The sequence below is a fragment of the Pimephales promelas genome, chromosome 3, assembly GCF_988280905.1.
Source record: "Pimephales promelas chromosome 3, fPimPro1.hap1.1, whole genome shotgun sequence".
NCBI classification, from domain to species: domain Eukaryota; kingdom Metazoa; phylum Chordata; class Actinopteri; order Cypriniformes; family Leuciscidae; genus Pimephales; species Pimephales promelas.
Window position 1 is genome coordinate 7205001 of NC_142771.1, and position 16360 is coordinate 7221360.

The 16360-nt window shown below is 34.0% G+C and overlaps 1 protein-coding gene across 6 annotated transcripts in view; it reads left to right on the forward strand.

The window, feature by feature from the left end:
* The window catches only part of rbfox3b (RNA binding fox-1 homolog 3b), a 329672-nt gene that overhangs the window by 195483 nt on the left and 117829 nt on the right, over window positions 1-16360 (forward strand). Inside the window, exon 1 of one of the 6 annotated variants that reach the window (XM_039667227.2) lies at window positions 13519-13697. The exons of the other annotated variants lie outside the window; for them this stretch is intronic. Coding sequence (XP_039523161.1) covers window positions 13581-13697 — 117 coding nt within the window. The 5' untranslated portion in view covers window positions 13519-13580. Of the gene's footprint in view, window positions 1-13518; window positions 13698-16360 lie in introns of those variants that run through there. 6 annotated transcript variants of the gene reach the window in all.

Below are 16360 nucleotides of genomic sequence, written 5' to 3' on the forward strand. Positions count from 1 at the left end.
TAAACCCTAACGCTCAAAATAATGAAGTGGTTTGAGTAGGACAAACTTAAATCAAACTAATTAGTTCAGTGAAATGACTTTCTTTTTCTTTCAAGTTCACAGAACTGATATATTTTAACTAAGTAAACCAAACTGTTTAATTGTTTTGACTGCTTTAATTTAGACAAACTGTTTCAGTTTGTCTAAATCAGTTTCAGTTTCATCTATCTATCTTTTCAGTAAAATAATGTTGTTGTTTTTTTGTGCAAGATAAATGTTAAGTGGAAGATTTAGTAGTGCTTCAAGTTTTGTTTTGCTAATTTATAAGAATTTCTGTGAATGTCGGTTTTAGGAAAGTCACCATCATAGTGACAAGTGGACAAGTGGCCTTGGTTTGAGAAAAAGTGTGCCTAAAAGCCACTCATACGGCAAATAATGTATGGTGTTTTTAACATGCTAACAAATTAGCAAGTTAGCGTTCATTGAAGTAGCTTGTTGGAAGTTTATACTAAAACAAATGTTCATATTGAGGTTACATGAACATTTTAAGTTAACTTGTAATGAGTAATCCATCCATCTAAGTAAACATAAAATGTATCAATACAAAATACTAATTAGTTGAGTGAAATTAACTTTTATGAGTATTTAGCGCTTTCTTTTACTTTCAAGTTCACAGAACTGATGTATTTTAAGTAAACCAAACTGTTTAATTGTTTTGACTGCTTTAATTCAGACAAACTATCTTTAACTGAAACTGGGCTGGGATTTCTATTTCCCAGCATGCTTTGCCCAAGGCACTCGAAAGTGGAGTAAATGCTAAAGTTAAGTGTAATATAATGTGTTTGTGTGTGTGTGTGTGTGCGCTAGATTAATGTTAAGTGGACTGAAGTTTTGTTATGCTAATTTATAATAATTTCTCTGAATGTTGGTTTTAGGAAAGTCACCATCATAGTGACAAGTGGACAAGTGGCCTTGATTTGAGAACAAGTTCAAGAACGGCAAATGAGTGTATGGTATTTTTAGCATGTTAGCAAATTAGCAAGTTAGCATTTATTGAAAGAGTAGTTTATACTAATACAAATGTTCATATTGAGGTTACATGAACATTTTAAGTTAAATGGATGGATTAGTGTACTCAAACATTTCAAGTTAAGTACACATAAAATGTCTCAATACAAAATAAAAGTCTCCTAGATCTCCGGTAGATTTGTTATTGAATGAATGAATGCTCATTTCGGCCTTTTGAACATCAGAGTTTTTCTTCCTGATCTTTCCTCATTAAACTGAGTGTGTGTGTGAGTGTCTGGTGTCAGATGAATGATGTCACATGTGCGCCTCGTCCAGCGTTTTCCTTCAAAAGCGTTTGACCATTAAGGGTCGTAAAGCTGTTTAATTTGCTTTATACGGTCACGCCGGGGGCCAGTAAAGCCCTGTGGTGATGCACTGACTGTGTGTGTGTGTGTGAGGGCTGTAAAATGTGAGCACAGAGTGACATTAGTGTTATGGGATATTGACTAATTTTTGGAGAGTTTATGGTGCTAATCAAGGGTTGCGTCCGAGGCCGAGATGAATGTGTGTGTTGAGAGCAGAAAGTCACGGCGGGAGTGTGTTATTTTTTTACTGAGAGACTGAGAACACTCACTTCATGTTGTGTTTTTTACACCGGGACTTTGGAGTTGGTCTTTATGAAGACGTCCCGCGCTGATGAAGCTGTCCGCGTATATTTAGTGCTTTAATAAACGAGACGCGGCGTGTCGCGTCCCTGAAGAGCTTCTCAAGCTACTGTAGATGCTGATGATATTTAAAACGTCTTTTTAAAACACTTTCTTACGCGGTCATTAGTTCGCGGAGTGTTTAGATGAAGGGAATGGGAGATTTACAGGTGCTGAGCGAGATCCCGCAGATTCACATTTTGGCATCAGTTCCTGATCAAACTCAAGAGTGATGGAAGTAGGTTTGGAGTTTAGTCGAGCTAGACTAAACAAAAGTTGCGTCTTTGACTCGTTATGAAAAATAAAACTATAAAGTAATATACACAATCAAAGGGTTGGGAAGTTTCCAGTGGAGTTTCTAGACATTAAAATGGATGCAATTTCGTAATTTTATTCCATTTCGTCTATCTTTTCTTTCTAGATTTGATGTCGTTCTTAACACACACCATCATAAGTGTTGTTGTGTTTCCATCGATGGAGTGTGTGTGTGTGTGTTTCCTCTGTACACTTTGCCATCTCCACTCAAATCTCTCCGCTTGCCCTGAATGTTCCTCTCGGCTGCGCACGACACGGCTCTTTTTAAACCAGTCGCTTGGCCTTTCCTTGGTTCGCATTAAATTTTAACGTTTCGTACCCATAAGGAGGAAACAACGTCTAAAAATAGTGCCTGGCGTTAGCTTGAGTGAGGTTAAAGCGTGAGATGCAGGACTGGATGGTGTGTGTGTGTGTGTGTGTGTGTGTGTGTGTGTGTGTGTGTGTGTGTGTGTGTGAATATACAGTTCTTTCTGAAGTCATATGAGTCTGTTGGACGGATGGAGGGCTTGACATGATCGTCTGTCTATCTATCTATCTATCTATCTATCTATCTATCTATCTATCTATCTATCTATCTATCTATCTATCTATCTATCTATCTATCTATCTATCTATCTATCTATCTATCTATCTATCTATCTGTCTATCTGTCTGTCTGTCTGTCTATCGTTCTAACGTTCTATCTATCTGTCTATCTATCTATCTATCTATCTATCTATCTATCTGTCTATCTATCTATCTATCTATCTATCTATCTATCTATCTGTCTGTCTGTCTGTCTGTCTGTCTGTCTGTCTGTCTGTCTGTCTGTCTGTCTGCCTATCTATCTATCTCTCTATCTCTCTATCTCTCTATCCATTGTTCTAACGTTCTATCTGTCTGTCTGTCTGTCTGTCTGTCTGTCTATCGATCTATCTGTCTATCTGTCTGTCTGTCTATCGTTCTAACATTCTATTGTTCTGTCGTTCTGTCTGTCTGTCTGCCTGTCTATCAATCTATCTATCGTTCTATCTATCTATCCATCTATCTATCTATCGTTCTAATGTTCTATCGTTCTATCGTTCTATCTGTCTGTCTGTCTGTCTGTCGATCTATCGATCTATCTGTCTATCGTTCTATCTATCTATCTATCTATCTATCTATCTATCTATCTATCTATCTATCTATCTATCTATCTATCTATCTATCTATCTATCTATCTATCTATCTATCTATCTATTTATCTATCTATCTATCTATCTGTCTATCTATCTGTCTATCTGTCTGTCTGTCTGTCTATCGTTCTAACGTTCTATCTATCTGTCTATCTATCTATCTATCTATCTATCTATCTATCTGTCTATCTATCTATCTATCTATCTATCTATCTATCTATCTATCTATCTATCTATCTATCTATCTGTCTGTCTGTCTGTCTGTCTGTCTGTCTGTCTGTCTGTCTGTCTGTCTGCCTATCTATCTATCTCTCTATCTCTCTATCCATCTATCCATTGTTCTAACGTTCTATCTGTCTGTCTGTCTGTCTGTCTGTCTATCTATCTATCTATTTGTCTGTCTGTCTGTCTGTCTGTCTGTCGATCTATCTGTCTATCTATCTATCAATCTATCTATCGTTCTATCTATCTATCTATCCATCTATCTATCGTTCTATCGTTCTATCTGTCTGTCTGTCTGTCTGTCGATCTATCGATCTATCTGTCAGTCTGTCTGTCTATCGTTCTATCTATCTATCTATCTATCTATCTATCTATCTATCTATCTATCTATCTATCTATCTATCTGTCTGTCTGTCTGTCTGTCTGTCTGTCTGTCTGTCTGTCTGTCTATCTGTCTGCCCATCTATCTGTTTGCCTATCTATCTATCTTTCTATCTCTCTATCCATCTATCCATCTATCCATCTATCTATCGTTCTAACGTTCTATCTCTCTATCGTTCTGTCTGTCTGTCTGTCTGTCTGTCTGTCTCTCTATATATCTCTCTATCTATCTATCTATCTGTCTTTCTGTCTGTCTGTCTATCGTTCTAACATTCTATCGTTCTGTCGTTCTGTCGTTCTGTCTGTCTGCCTGTCTGTCTGCCTGTCTATCTATCTATCAATCTATCTATCTATCGTTCTATCTATCGTTCTAACGTTCTATCTATCTATCTATCTATCTATCTATCTATCTATCTATCTATCTATCTATCTATCTATCTATCTATCTATCTATCTATCTATCTATCTATCTATCTATCTATCTGTCGTTCTGTCGTTCTGTCTGTCTGTCTGTCTATCGTTCTAACGTTCTAACATTCTATCTATCTATCTATCTATCTATCTATCTATCTATCTATCTATCTATCTATCTATCTATCTATCTATCTATCTATCTATCTATCTATCTATCTATCTATCTATCTATCTATCTATCTATCTATGTATGTATCTATCATTTTGAGGAAATCTGCAGTTGTTTTCTTTTGACTTTTCTTGTACTTTATACAGAAGAGTACAGCAGATGTCTCGTCTTCCTGCTCAGCCATGAACAAACAATCTGAGTGACTGTAGTTACACACACACACACACACACACACTCAGACTCAGTGAGGGAATGTGTGTTGGACTCATTCAGTGTCCTAATGGAGAGAGAACGAGATGATATAGAGGGTATATAGTTTCTGTTGTGTAGTGATGTGTCTCAGGGTGTGTCTGAGAGCAGATGGATGAGAAACCATCTGCTGAAAACACACACACACACACACACACACACACACACACACACACACACACACACACACACACACACACACACACACACACACACACACTAATCAATGTTAATGAGCACATACCATAGACTTGCATTGTTTATATATGAAGCTAAATATAACGACTTCAGACTTCAATAGCTGAAGTGAAGCTAAATATGATGACTCCAGTCCAAACTAAAGCAAAACTATATTTATTCATGAATCTTATGTATCTATCTCTGAACCAAATGTTCTTGGAGGTTTAACCCAAACTTTTAACCCAAAATATGACCAGACTCTTCTTCATGATTCATAAACTTTCATATTTTCATGGTTTTGCTTACTAAACGTTCACACAAAATGACATTTACTTGCTTTCAACATTTGAGTCAGACACGGAGAGGCTGTACTCGACACAGATGTTCATTAACAGCTGTCAACATGAATGATGCTGCTACTTGTCAATATAATATCCTGAATTAAAATAAAACCAGTAAAGCTGGTCTTCACAACCTTATCCAGAATGTCGAATCGTGACCATATTCAGCAAACAGCTGAAAACCAATCACCATTCCTCACTTGTCGCTTTGGATAAAAGCATCTGCTAAATGAATAAATGTAAATATTAGGCTACTAGTCTGACGTTTGGACACGTTTACTCATTATTTATTATTATATTTCATTTTAGATCAGAGATGCTTTTGTCAGGTGAACCCCCTGACATATTTTCTTGAAGTAACCCATAGTATTTTAAGTTAATATTTCAATAACTTCAATAACACAGTTCTCTGATGTTTAATTTTTTGGTTCATATATTTTTATTTTTTTTTTAATTTATTTGAATGTTTTTTCATTTAAATTGAATGATTTCAATAAATAGTAAAGAAACCCTTTACATTTTTTTTTACAAGTTTTGTAAAGATATGGATCGTGAAAGAAAAAGATATATTTATATTTGTCTTCACAACGTATTTGAAGCATATAAGAAGAAGCATTTAGATCAAAATGTTTTTGTAAACTAAATGTGTATGAAAAGAAATGTACACACAAAATTTATTTGAAACATTTAGACATCAGACTTTAGATCAAAAGTTTTTTGTAAATTTTTTGTAAAGGAATGTCTACATAAACAATATTTATATTTGTCTACATAACTTATTATTTGAATCATTTAAGCTCATGAGAAGCAGTACGACTGGTGATGTGTGTCTGTACAAGTTTTTCAGAGATGTAAAGGTTCAAATTAGGCATTATCTTATTAAAAATGCACAAATTTGTTTAGATTTCCAGAAATTTAATCTGAACATTGGATAAAGCCAAGTTCAAAATTCTTGTTTCATTTTGTTGACATATTCGAGATAAAGGTTTTTACTGAAGGGATTTTGGATATCAACTTTTATCACTTTATAATTCAGAAAATACTGTCAACAGCCAGAAAAAGAAGAAAAAAACTTGCTTTTAGGAATAAAATGTTCTATAAATCAGCGAGAATGATATATAAAGAAACCCCTCGGTAAAAATCTTCAGGATATAGTCAGGAATAAAACTGTAAAGTTTGGAGTATATAAGTGATGCTGAAGTGGAGAAAAACTTTGAAATCTACAGACGCAAATAGGTAAAAGTCTAATAAAATAAACACTTAAATGTGTATTTTGCATGATTTCTGTCCACTAGACTGGAAGACATTGAAGCAAAACTGACCAAAATCTCGCCTTAAACACACAATTATGATGGTGAGAGATGATGAACAGTTCGATGCATTTTTAGACAAAATAATGATAGCACAAATGATAGGTTATAATAGTTTTCATTTGTTTTTATTTCAATGATTTACTTTTTTTTAATTTAGTTTCAGTTTGGTTTATATTTAATTCATACAGCCTAGTTACATGCAAAAGCATAGCTTTTACTTATATATATATATTGTTATATATATACAGTATATACAGTTTGGTTTATATATATATATATATATATATATATATATATATATATTATTATTATTATTATAATATATTGTAATAATAATATATTTTACTTATATATATATATATATATATATATATATATATCAAAAGGTACACTTTTGTACCCAAAGGCTGCATATTGGTACCTTAGTGGTACATATTAACACCCAAAATGTACATATTAGCACCTAAAAATCTACATATTAACACCTGAAATGTACATATTAGCACCTGAAAAGTACATATTGGCACCTAAAATTTACATATTAACACCTAAAATGTACATATTAGTATGTAAAATTGACATATTAGCTCATGAAATTGACATATTAGCACCTAAAATGTACATTTTACATATTAGCACCTGAACTGTACATATTACCTCATGAAATGTAAATATTAGCACCTAAAATCTACATATTAGCACCTGAAATGTAAACATTAGCACCTGAAAAGTACACATTAGCAAATAAATTTTACATATTAACACCTAAAAAGTACTTATTAGTACCTAAAATGGACATATTAGCTCATGAAATGTACATAGTCGCACCTAAAATGTACATATTAGCTCATGAAATGTACATTTTAGCTCATGAAATGGACATATTAGCTCATGAAATTGACATATTAGCACCTAAAATGTACATGTTAACACCTAAAATGTACATATTAGCTCATGAAATTGACATATTAGCTCATGAAATTAACATATTAGCACCTAAAATGTACATATTAGCACCTAAAATGTATATATTAGCTCTTGAAATTGACATATTAGCACCTAAAATTGACATTAGCACCTAAAATGTACATATTAACACCTAAAATGTACATATTAGCTCATGAAATTGACATTAGCTCATGAAATTGACATATTAGCACCTAAAATGTACATATTAGCTCATGAAATTGACATATTAGCACCTAAAATGTACATATTAGCACCTAAAATGTATATATTAGCTCTTGAAATTGACATATTAGCACCTAAAATTGACATATTAGCACCTAAAATGTACATAGTAACACCTAAAATTTACTTATTTGCTCATGAAATGGACAAAAGTTTACCTTTTGAAAAGGTACAGCCCCTGTGACAGCTTTTGTACCTTTTTTTCTGAGAGTGTGTATATATATATATATATATATATATATATATATATATATATATATATATATATATATATATAATGTTACAAATACACCAGTATACAAAAAAACAAATTGTAACAGAGATACACACTAGGTTAGATTAATGTAGACCTATACGGACATTGAAACATTTACAAAAAAAAAAAAAAAAAAATGCTTTTGGCTTCATAGAAAATCAAATTGAAACATCAGTTCTTGTTCCAGAAGCGGATATATACGGCACTATTGGGAAGAAATAACCAGTGCTACTTCCGCTTGGTGCTGACTTTACACTGTTGTTAAATCAGGAGTTTTGGTCTTGTACCGTCTGTTAACATCCCTGACAGGCGAATGTTTGGTCATGTGATCGTATTAGCGTGAGATGCGGCTCAAATGAAGTGTTGCACATCAGTGTCACAGACAAACCTCCTGCTGAACGGACAGATACACACACACATGGAGTAAGAGACAGCGTCGCAGTGATGTAATTTGTAGTAAAATCACATTAGTGCGTGTATGTGTGTGTGTGATGGGCGCCTTACACAGAACATCTGTTACTGACACACACCGTTTGATTGATGCCTCCGCTTATGTGTGAGTGGATGTGAACAGGTAACAGCCTTAAAAAAGAAAATCTGCTCAAAATTTAGATTTTGGCTTTTAAAATACTTGTACATCTCAGTTTTATGTGCAGATCGTGTGGAAAATATTTGTGATGTAGTTTTCCAGTATTGAAATATAGATCTGCATCTCCTGAAGGGAACATCAGTGTTTGTTAGATCGCAGATTTGTGTTTTATAGTCCTGAATGAGATGATGTGCATGTTGTTGTTGTTGCAGACAGGAGCGAATGCTTGAGGGCACTTACTAGGCGTCAGAGAGCTCCGTGAATCTATTGATTTCAATGGTGCATCTAGAGAGTGTACTGTAAGTGTAAAGTGTGTACTTTAAGTGAGTTGAGGACATTCGAGGTGCTTGTTGACAGCTCGAGTTGTGCTGTATTCCTGATGGATTCGTTCTTTGAAACGTCTTGCACGTTCTTCTCCTTTACATGTTTGTTGGTCAGTAAGATTTGTGAAAAACATGTCTATTCTGCTTGCCAAGGCCAGTGGTGGAGGAAGTACTGAATCTCAGTACTTAAGTAAAAGTACAAATAACCAAATAAATATTTACTTTAGTAAAAGTAGAAGTAACACAATGACAACCATACTTAGGTAAAAAGTACCTGATTTTAAATGTACTTTAAGTATTAAAAGTAAAAGTACTTGCATAATTTGATTCTCTTAATGTCTATTTTCTAATGATTAATAAAACATTTAATTCTAACTCATTCAACCTAATACATGATGCTCAATAATGATGGAAAAAAAATATTGTCACCATTTCTGAAACAAGCTTGCAATTAGGCAATATACACATCATGCTTATCCTTACTAACTTATATGTTAATAACTATGTTTGGCAGTAAACGCGATTCATTTATGGTGTAATTCTGAACCTCTTGGCTTGCCATAATCCCAACCAAACGTATATTACACACGGTGTGTTTCCTATGCACGTAAAAACAAATTTTTGCGTATAAATAGCACGATAAACGCACTGCGTGCGAGACGCATTTAGTTGATGTATCTATGGCAACCAAACGTCACTGGTGAGACAAACGTGCAACGAACGGACGGTCAGATTACGTTTTGGCAGGGGAAAAACTGATCAGAAAATGTAATGAAAATGTAACAGAAGTTGTAGAAATGTAGTGGAGTAGAAAGTATAATAATTGCTGCAAAATGTAACGAAGTAAAAGTAAAAAGTATGCGCTATTTATTCTACTTAAGTAAAGTAAAGATACGTGAAAAATGTACTTAAGTAAAGTAACAAAGTATTTGTACTTCGTTACATTCCACCACTGGCCAAGGCTGCATTTATTTGATAAAGTAATGTTGTGAAATATTGTTACAAATTAAAATATCAGTTTTTTATGTTTTCCTGTAATGTTTTCAGCATCATCATTACTCCAGTCTTCAGTGTCACATGACCCTTCAGAAATCACTCTAATATGATGATCTGATGCTCATTTATGATTAATATCAGTGTTGAAAAGAGTTGTGCTGCTTCATATTTTTGTGGAAACCGTGATACATATTTGATTTGATGAATATAAAGGTCAAACGAACAGAAAGCTTTTAGTTGAGACACGTTTGGTTCGAGAAGACCTTCCTTTGGTGACAAGGTCACTATATACATCCTTAAAGGGATAGCTCACTTTGAAATTATTTTTTGAAATCTTTTATCTTACCTCAAGGGCATCCAAGATGTAGGTGTCTTTGTTTCCACAGTAGTTTCAATTTTGATATTTTTAGGTCAAACCGTTCTCTGTCAGTCATATAATGGAGGTCTATGGTCACCACCTCAAAGAGCATGCACAGAGAAGTCCAAATTAAACATGATTACAACATGAAACAGCGTATGAATATGTATGCACGTGTATGGGTTTATACATGTAGGTAAGAGAGATATAGATGCATCCGTATTGCCATCTGTCGATTTTGATTGTATATTTGTATACGTTGGCTCACTTTTCTCCTTTTGTATTATTATTTTGTTTGTTTCTATATTCATTTGTTTGTCTGTTTGTTTGTTTTTTGTTTTTTTTCCTCTTACTGTTATGTTTGTTTACTTGTACTCTTTTTTTTTATATTGATTCCTTAATAAAAAAAATAAAAAAATAAAAAAATAAAAATTAAACATGATTGATGACTCGTACATGTAAGTACACATTGATGGTGTAAGACACGAAACGAGCAGTTTGTGTGAGACCTCTTGTAATTATAGCCATGACGGGCGCTTCGGTCTGCGCATGCGTTGGAAGTGATCACTTGCGCGCCTACGTCACTCTTTGTTTATACAGAGATTTCAGAAGTTTTACCTTTCGCTAAACATGTTTAGATATACGGGAAACCGCAATGGAAGGCGATTTCGGTATATCTAAATATGTTTAGTAAAGGCGGGCATACGACGCAAAGCCAAAGTTCAGGATTTATGTGTTCACACTGTACGGTCCGATCGTCGAGCTGCGACTTCACTGCTCACACTATACGTGTAATATCTGCGATAACCCATTGGATTGCGTCTGCTACCCATATCAAGATGATTTAGCATTTTCAGTTTATGCATTTAAGTATTATTAGGATTTTTTGTATTATAATTATTAGGGGAGGCCTATAGGCTAATTTTATTATTAAATTGATCCGCTATTGTAATTAATTTGCCGCGCAATATTTTCACAGCAGAGGATAATAAAATATTACGTAATCTTACTCCTCATTAAACATTTAGGTCGATTACAATGAATTATAGGCATATCAAATAGCTATTAACAGTCTATAATATGTCCAAACATTGCCATAATTAATCATCAATGAAAATTAAAAACAGGTTTATTTCAAAAACATTGTTTAACAAATTAATAAAAGAGGTGTTACATCGCAGGTGGCTTGGAAGACGTGGGTAATATTATACATTTTGCAACACGAACTGGAGGTAAGCAACAGTAATTTTTAGCTAGTTTGAACTACAGAACTTAAAGCTCTCCCTCTTTTCGTTTTTATTTTTATTTTATTTTTGCTGCAGATGAAATGGTTAAACTTCTGTTTTCGCGCAGGTGCAGGTGCAGGTGCGCTTCAACTGTGCGATATAGTCACGAATTCGGCTCAAAATCGGACGAAAATCGCACAGTGTACGTCCGCCTTAAAAGGTTAAACTTCCGAAATCGCCGCGTAAATATTGAGTGACGTCACACGCAAGCGATCACTTCCGGGGTAACATTGAACTGATTCAGTTTGGTTCAGTTGGACATTGAACAACTGATTCAGATCACTTGGATTACACGAGGTAAAACCGATATAAATACTGTTCGTTTTCTTATTTCGTGACTTAGGCCATCAATGTGTACTTACATTTACCAGTCCCTCCAGAAAAACGCGATTATGCGATCGCTGAATTCAATGCAAAATCAGCGAGGGCCGCATTTTTTCAAATACGCCGCACTTTCGCCGCATGAATTGCCGATTTCCGTGCAAAATATGCGGGGTTTGCATAATTTTATAATCCTCGCATTTTCGTTGCAAAAAAGTCACATGTATCTTAGCAGAAAGTTGAAAAATGTTGCGTTTGCTTCACACAAGAGCAGCCATTTCCCCCTGTTTCCATGGGAACGTTATGAAGTGACGCAATTACGCGACACCAGACATCTCACAAATCGAACTCGTATAACTGTCTGTCACACGTTCTACCGTCAGATCGTTACTTAATAAACAACATAAGATAAAAGAAGTATCATCAAACAGAAATTACCCGCACACATGGGGTGTTCGAGGCGCACATATAACACTGCAGAGAGCTCTTAAAGGGGCCACACCTTATTTACACTCGTTACAGTCTGAAATAAAACAAGATGAGAAATTAAATATTCCCAGCACTTTCTATGATGTAGTATGCTTGCTTATCAAATAAAGGAATAAGAAATGACTCTTACATTAGCCTAGTGAGAACAGGGTGTTGGGGGAATCACTTTTTTTCTCTTTTTCATCACCCGCAATTTTGCAAGTTCCCTCAATTTTTTCAAATTCCTGCAATTTCATCGCATAAAATTGCATAAATTTACGGTATGATGCTGGCAACCACAGCTGCCAGTAGTTTACCGTGTAATCAATCAATTTTTGCCCGCAACAATCACAAAAAAACTCTGCGTTTTTCTGGAAGGACTGAATACTATTATGGTAAATGTTATATATAAATCGCAAATTTTTTCACAAATTTTTGGAAATTACCACCACAAAATCAGTCATTTTGATCGCAAAAATCACACAAAAAAATCGTGAAATCCTGGAGGGACTGATTTACGAGTCATTAAATCATGTTTAATCTGGACTTCTCTGTGCATGCTCTTTGAGGTGGTGACCATAGACCTCCATTATATGACTGAGACACGAACGGTTTGACCTAAAAATATCAAAATTGAAAATACTGCGGAAACAAAGACACCTACATCTTGGATGCCCTTGAGGTAAGATAAAACATACCAAAAATTAATTTCAAAGTGAACAACTGTATCCCTTTAACATGACATTCATCATTTAGCTGATGCTTTAATGCAAAACCACTTCATATAATTCATAGATAAAGTAAAAATATTCACTCTTACAAACTGAGCTTCTTTATAATGGGATCTTTCCATTCCACAAAAGGTTCTTTATTCTGGAGAAAAGGTTCTTTAAATTATAACAAATGTTCCTGAAAGGTTCTTTAGGGAACCAAAAATGGTTCTTCACTGTGAAAACAATATTAATGTATTTTTTTAGTTGTTTTGCATTGAAGCAAAATGATGAATGTCTTGTTAAGGATGTGGAGTTACTATAATTAGCTTTAAAAGCAGTAGAAATCTGTAGCATGTCCTCGTTTATGTGTGTGCGTGTCCTTGAGTGTGATTTCAGGGGTCTTTATGAGTGTTGGGCTCAAAAGGGGGTCGTGGGCAATTAAAGCGCACACGCAGCGCAGCTACACGATCACACACACACACACACTGCTCTCATGCACCTCCCACCTCCGCGTGTGGATGTTTAAGTGATCTTTATTGTGTGCAGAGTAAACAGAGAGCGAGCGAGGGAAGCCGTGCTTATCCAGCAGGAGCGAGAGACACAGATAGAGACAGAGAGAGAGAGAAGTGCGTGTGTGTGTGTGTGGTTAAATGTGGAAATCTTCATCTTTGAGCTCTATGGCAAACTCTGCATGCGTGCTTCTGTCCGGGTCCGGGATGATGCCTCATTCCCTGCACGCTCCTCCCGCGTTCCTCTACTTATCCGAGGTAAGGATCCTCCCGCTGCCTTCGCTCTTATACACTCCGTTCTCGCATTTCATTCCTGCGCGAGTGAACGAACGTGCGTTTTTTTTTTCATCCTGACCTCTGACCCCTTCTGTTCGGGGTCAGCGCTCCGCTTTTATTCCACTTTTCCGTGCTTTTACTCCTCGTCCGACTCAGTTTACTTTCTTCCATGGTCATTTTGTTGTTGTTTAGTATCCGTTTCATTGTGAATTCATTCTGGGAATGTTTTACAATCACAAAACGGAAATTGTTACAGTCAGACACAATTGTGTCATTCATTTTAGGTCATAATTAGCAGACTTATGCAGATTTTTATGCAATATTATGCAGAAACGCTCATGAATGATTCAGGATTTTCTGTGACTATTCCCTGTTAAATTAATAAACACTGTTTGTCATTAACTTAAATTACTTTGTAGAATAAGTCATTCGATTCTTCACTGGATGTTAAAGTCAGCGGGTTTTGTTTTTGAAGATGCATCATTTTTTAGTGACCATATAAATATTGGTGAACATTATGTTTTTTGATATCTGTTATTTTTTCAGCCGATATTGGGTGCAAATAATATCAATGCTGCAATTTTGTTCTACTCCAATAAGTAAAGTAATTTTCTATAGCAGTTTTTAATCTTATGTGCTTTGTATTATACTGTTTGAATTTCTTTTTGACGTTTTATTGTTCATATTAATGGGTCGTGTCTATCTGGTATTGCAGTTTGTTGTTTACACATTAGATTGTGTGTCGTTAGTGTTTTCATTTGTAGATACAACTTGCATATATTTGACATGCACATTAATTTTAATAATATGGATTGTATCTCCTCATCACCAATATTAGCATATGCAGATGCTCTCATGAATTATTCAGAATCATTAATTTTGATCAACGTTCTCAATTAACTTTGTTGAACTAGTCATTAGATTAGTTTAGTTTAAGTGAACATGTCTTTTACATTGTTTTTGGCAATGTTTGAAATATCGGTGTCTACAAATCTATATCAACCGATATAAACGTTTATGTTTTAAATCATCAATATCGGTCTTAATTTGTAAAATAAAGAAAATAATGTTTTTTTTTTGTATTGGGATTTTATAAGTGTTACAATGCTATCTTTTATTATATATATTAAACTATCTTAATATTTCATTTGACCGATTTGCTTGGAAAGTTGTAGATTAGAGCTTCAGTATAATACTATTTAAAAAACATCATGCAAAACTGTAGATTTATGATATATTGTTTATTAGTAATAATTATCGGTATCAAAATGTTTTATTGTTATTAGCATTGCTTTATATATATCGTTTTCTACATATCTTTATTTTATTAACAATTCTTGATGTATATCGGTTTCTACATATCGGTAATTTATCAGTAATGCTTTATCGTTTTCTAAATATCTGTATTTTATTAGCAATCCTAGATATATCGGTTTCTACTTATCTGTATTTTATTAGCAATCCTTGATATCAGTTTCTACATATCTATTTTATTAGCAATGGTTTATCAGTTTTTACATATCTGTATTTTATTAGCAATCCTTGATTTATCAGTTTCTACTTATCTGTATTTTATTAGCAATCCTTGATATATCGGTTTCTACTTATCGGTATTTTATTAGCAATCCTTGATATCAGTTTCTACTTATCTGTATTTTATTAGCAATCCTTGATATATCGGTTTCTACTTATCGGTATTTTTTTAGCAATCCTTGATATATCGGTTTCTACTTATCTGTATTTTATTAGCAATCCTTTATATATCGGTTTCTACATATTGGTATTTTATTAGCAATCCTTGATATATCGGTTACATATCAGTATTTTATTAGCAATCCTTAATATATCGGTTTCTACTTACATTATCTGTATTTTACTAGCAATCCTTGATATATCGGTTTCTACATATTGGTATTTTATTAGCAATCCTTGGTATATCGGTTTCTACATATCAGTATTTTATTAGCAATCCTTGATATATATATCGGTTTCTACTTACAGTATCTGTATTTTACTAGCAATCCTTGATATATCGGTTTCTACATATTGGTATTTTATTAGCAATCCTTGATATATCGGTTTCTACTTATCTGTATTTTATTAGCAATCCTTGATATATCGGTTTCTACTTATCTGTATTTTACTAGCAATCCTTGATATATCGGTTTCTACATATTGGTATTTTATTAGCAATCCTTGATATATTGGTTTCTACTTATCTGTACTTTACTAGCAATCCTTGATATATCGGTTTCTACTTATCTGTACTTTACTAGCAATCCTTGATATATCGGTTTCTACTTATCTGTACTTTACTAGCAATCCTTGATATATCGGTTTCTACATATCTGTATTTTACTAGCAATCCTTGATATATCGGTTTCTACATATCAGTATTTTATTAGCAATCCTTGATATATCGGTTTCTACTTATCTGTACTTTACTAGCAATCCTTGTTATATCGGTTTCTACATATCGGTATTTTACTAGCAATCCTTGATATATCGGTTTCTACATATTGGTATTTTATTAGCCATCCTTGATATATTGGTTTCTACATATCAGTATTTTATTAGCAATCCTTGATATATTGGTTTCTACATATCTGTATTTTACTAGCAATCCTTGATATATCGGTTTCTAC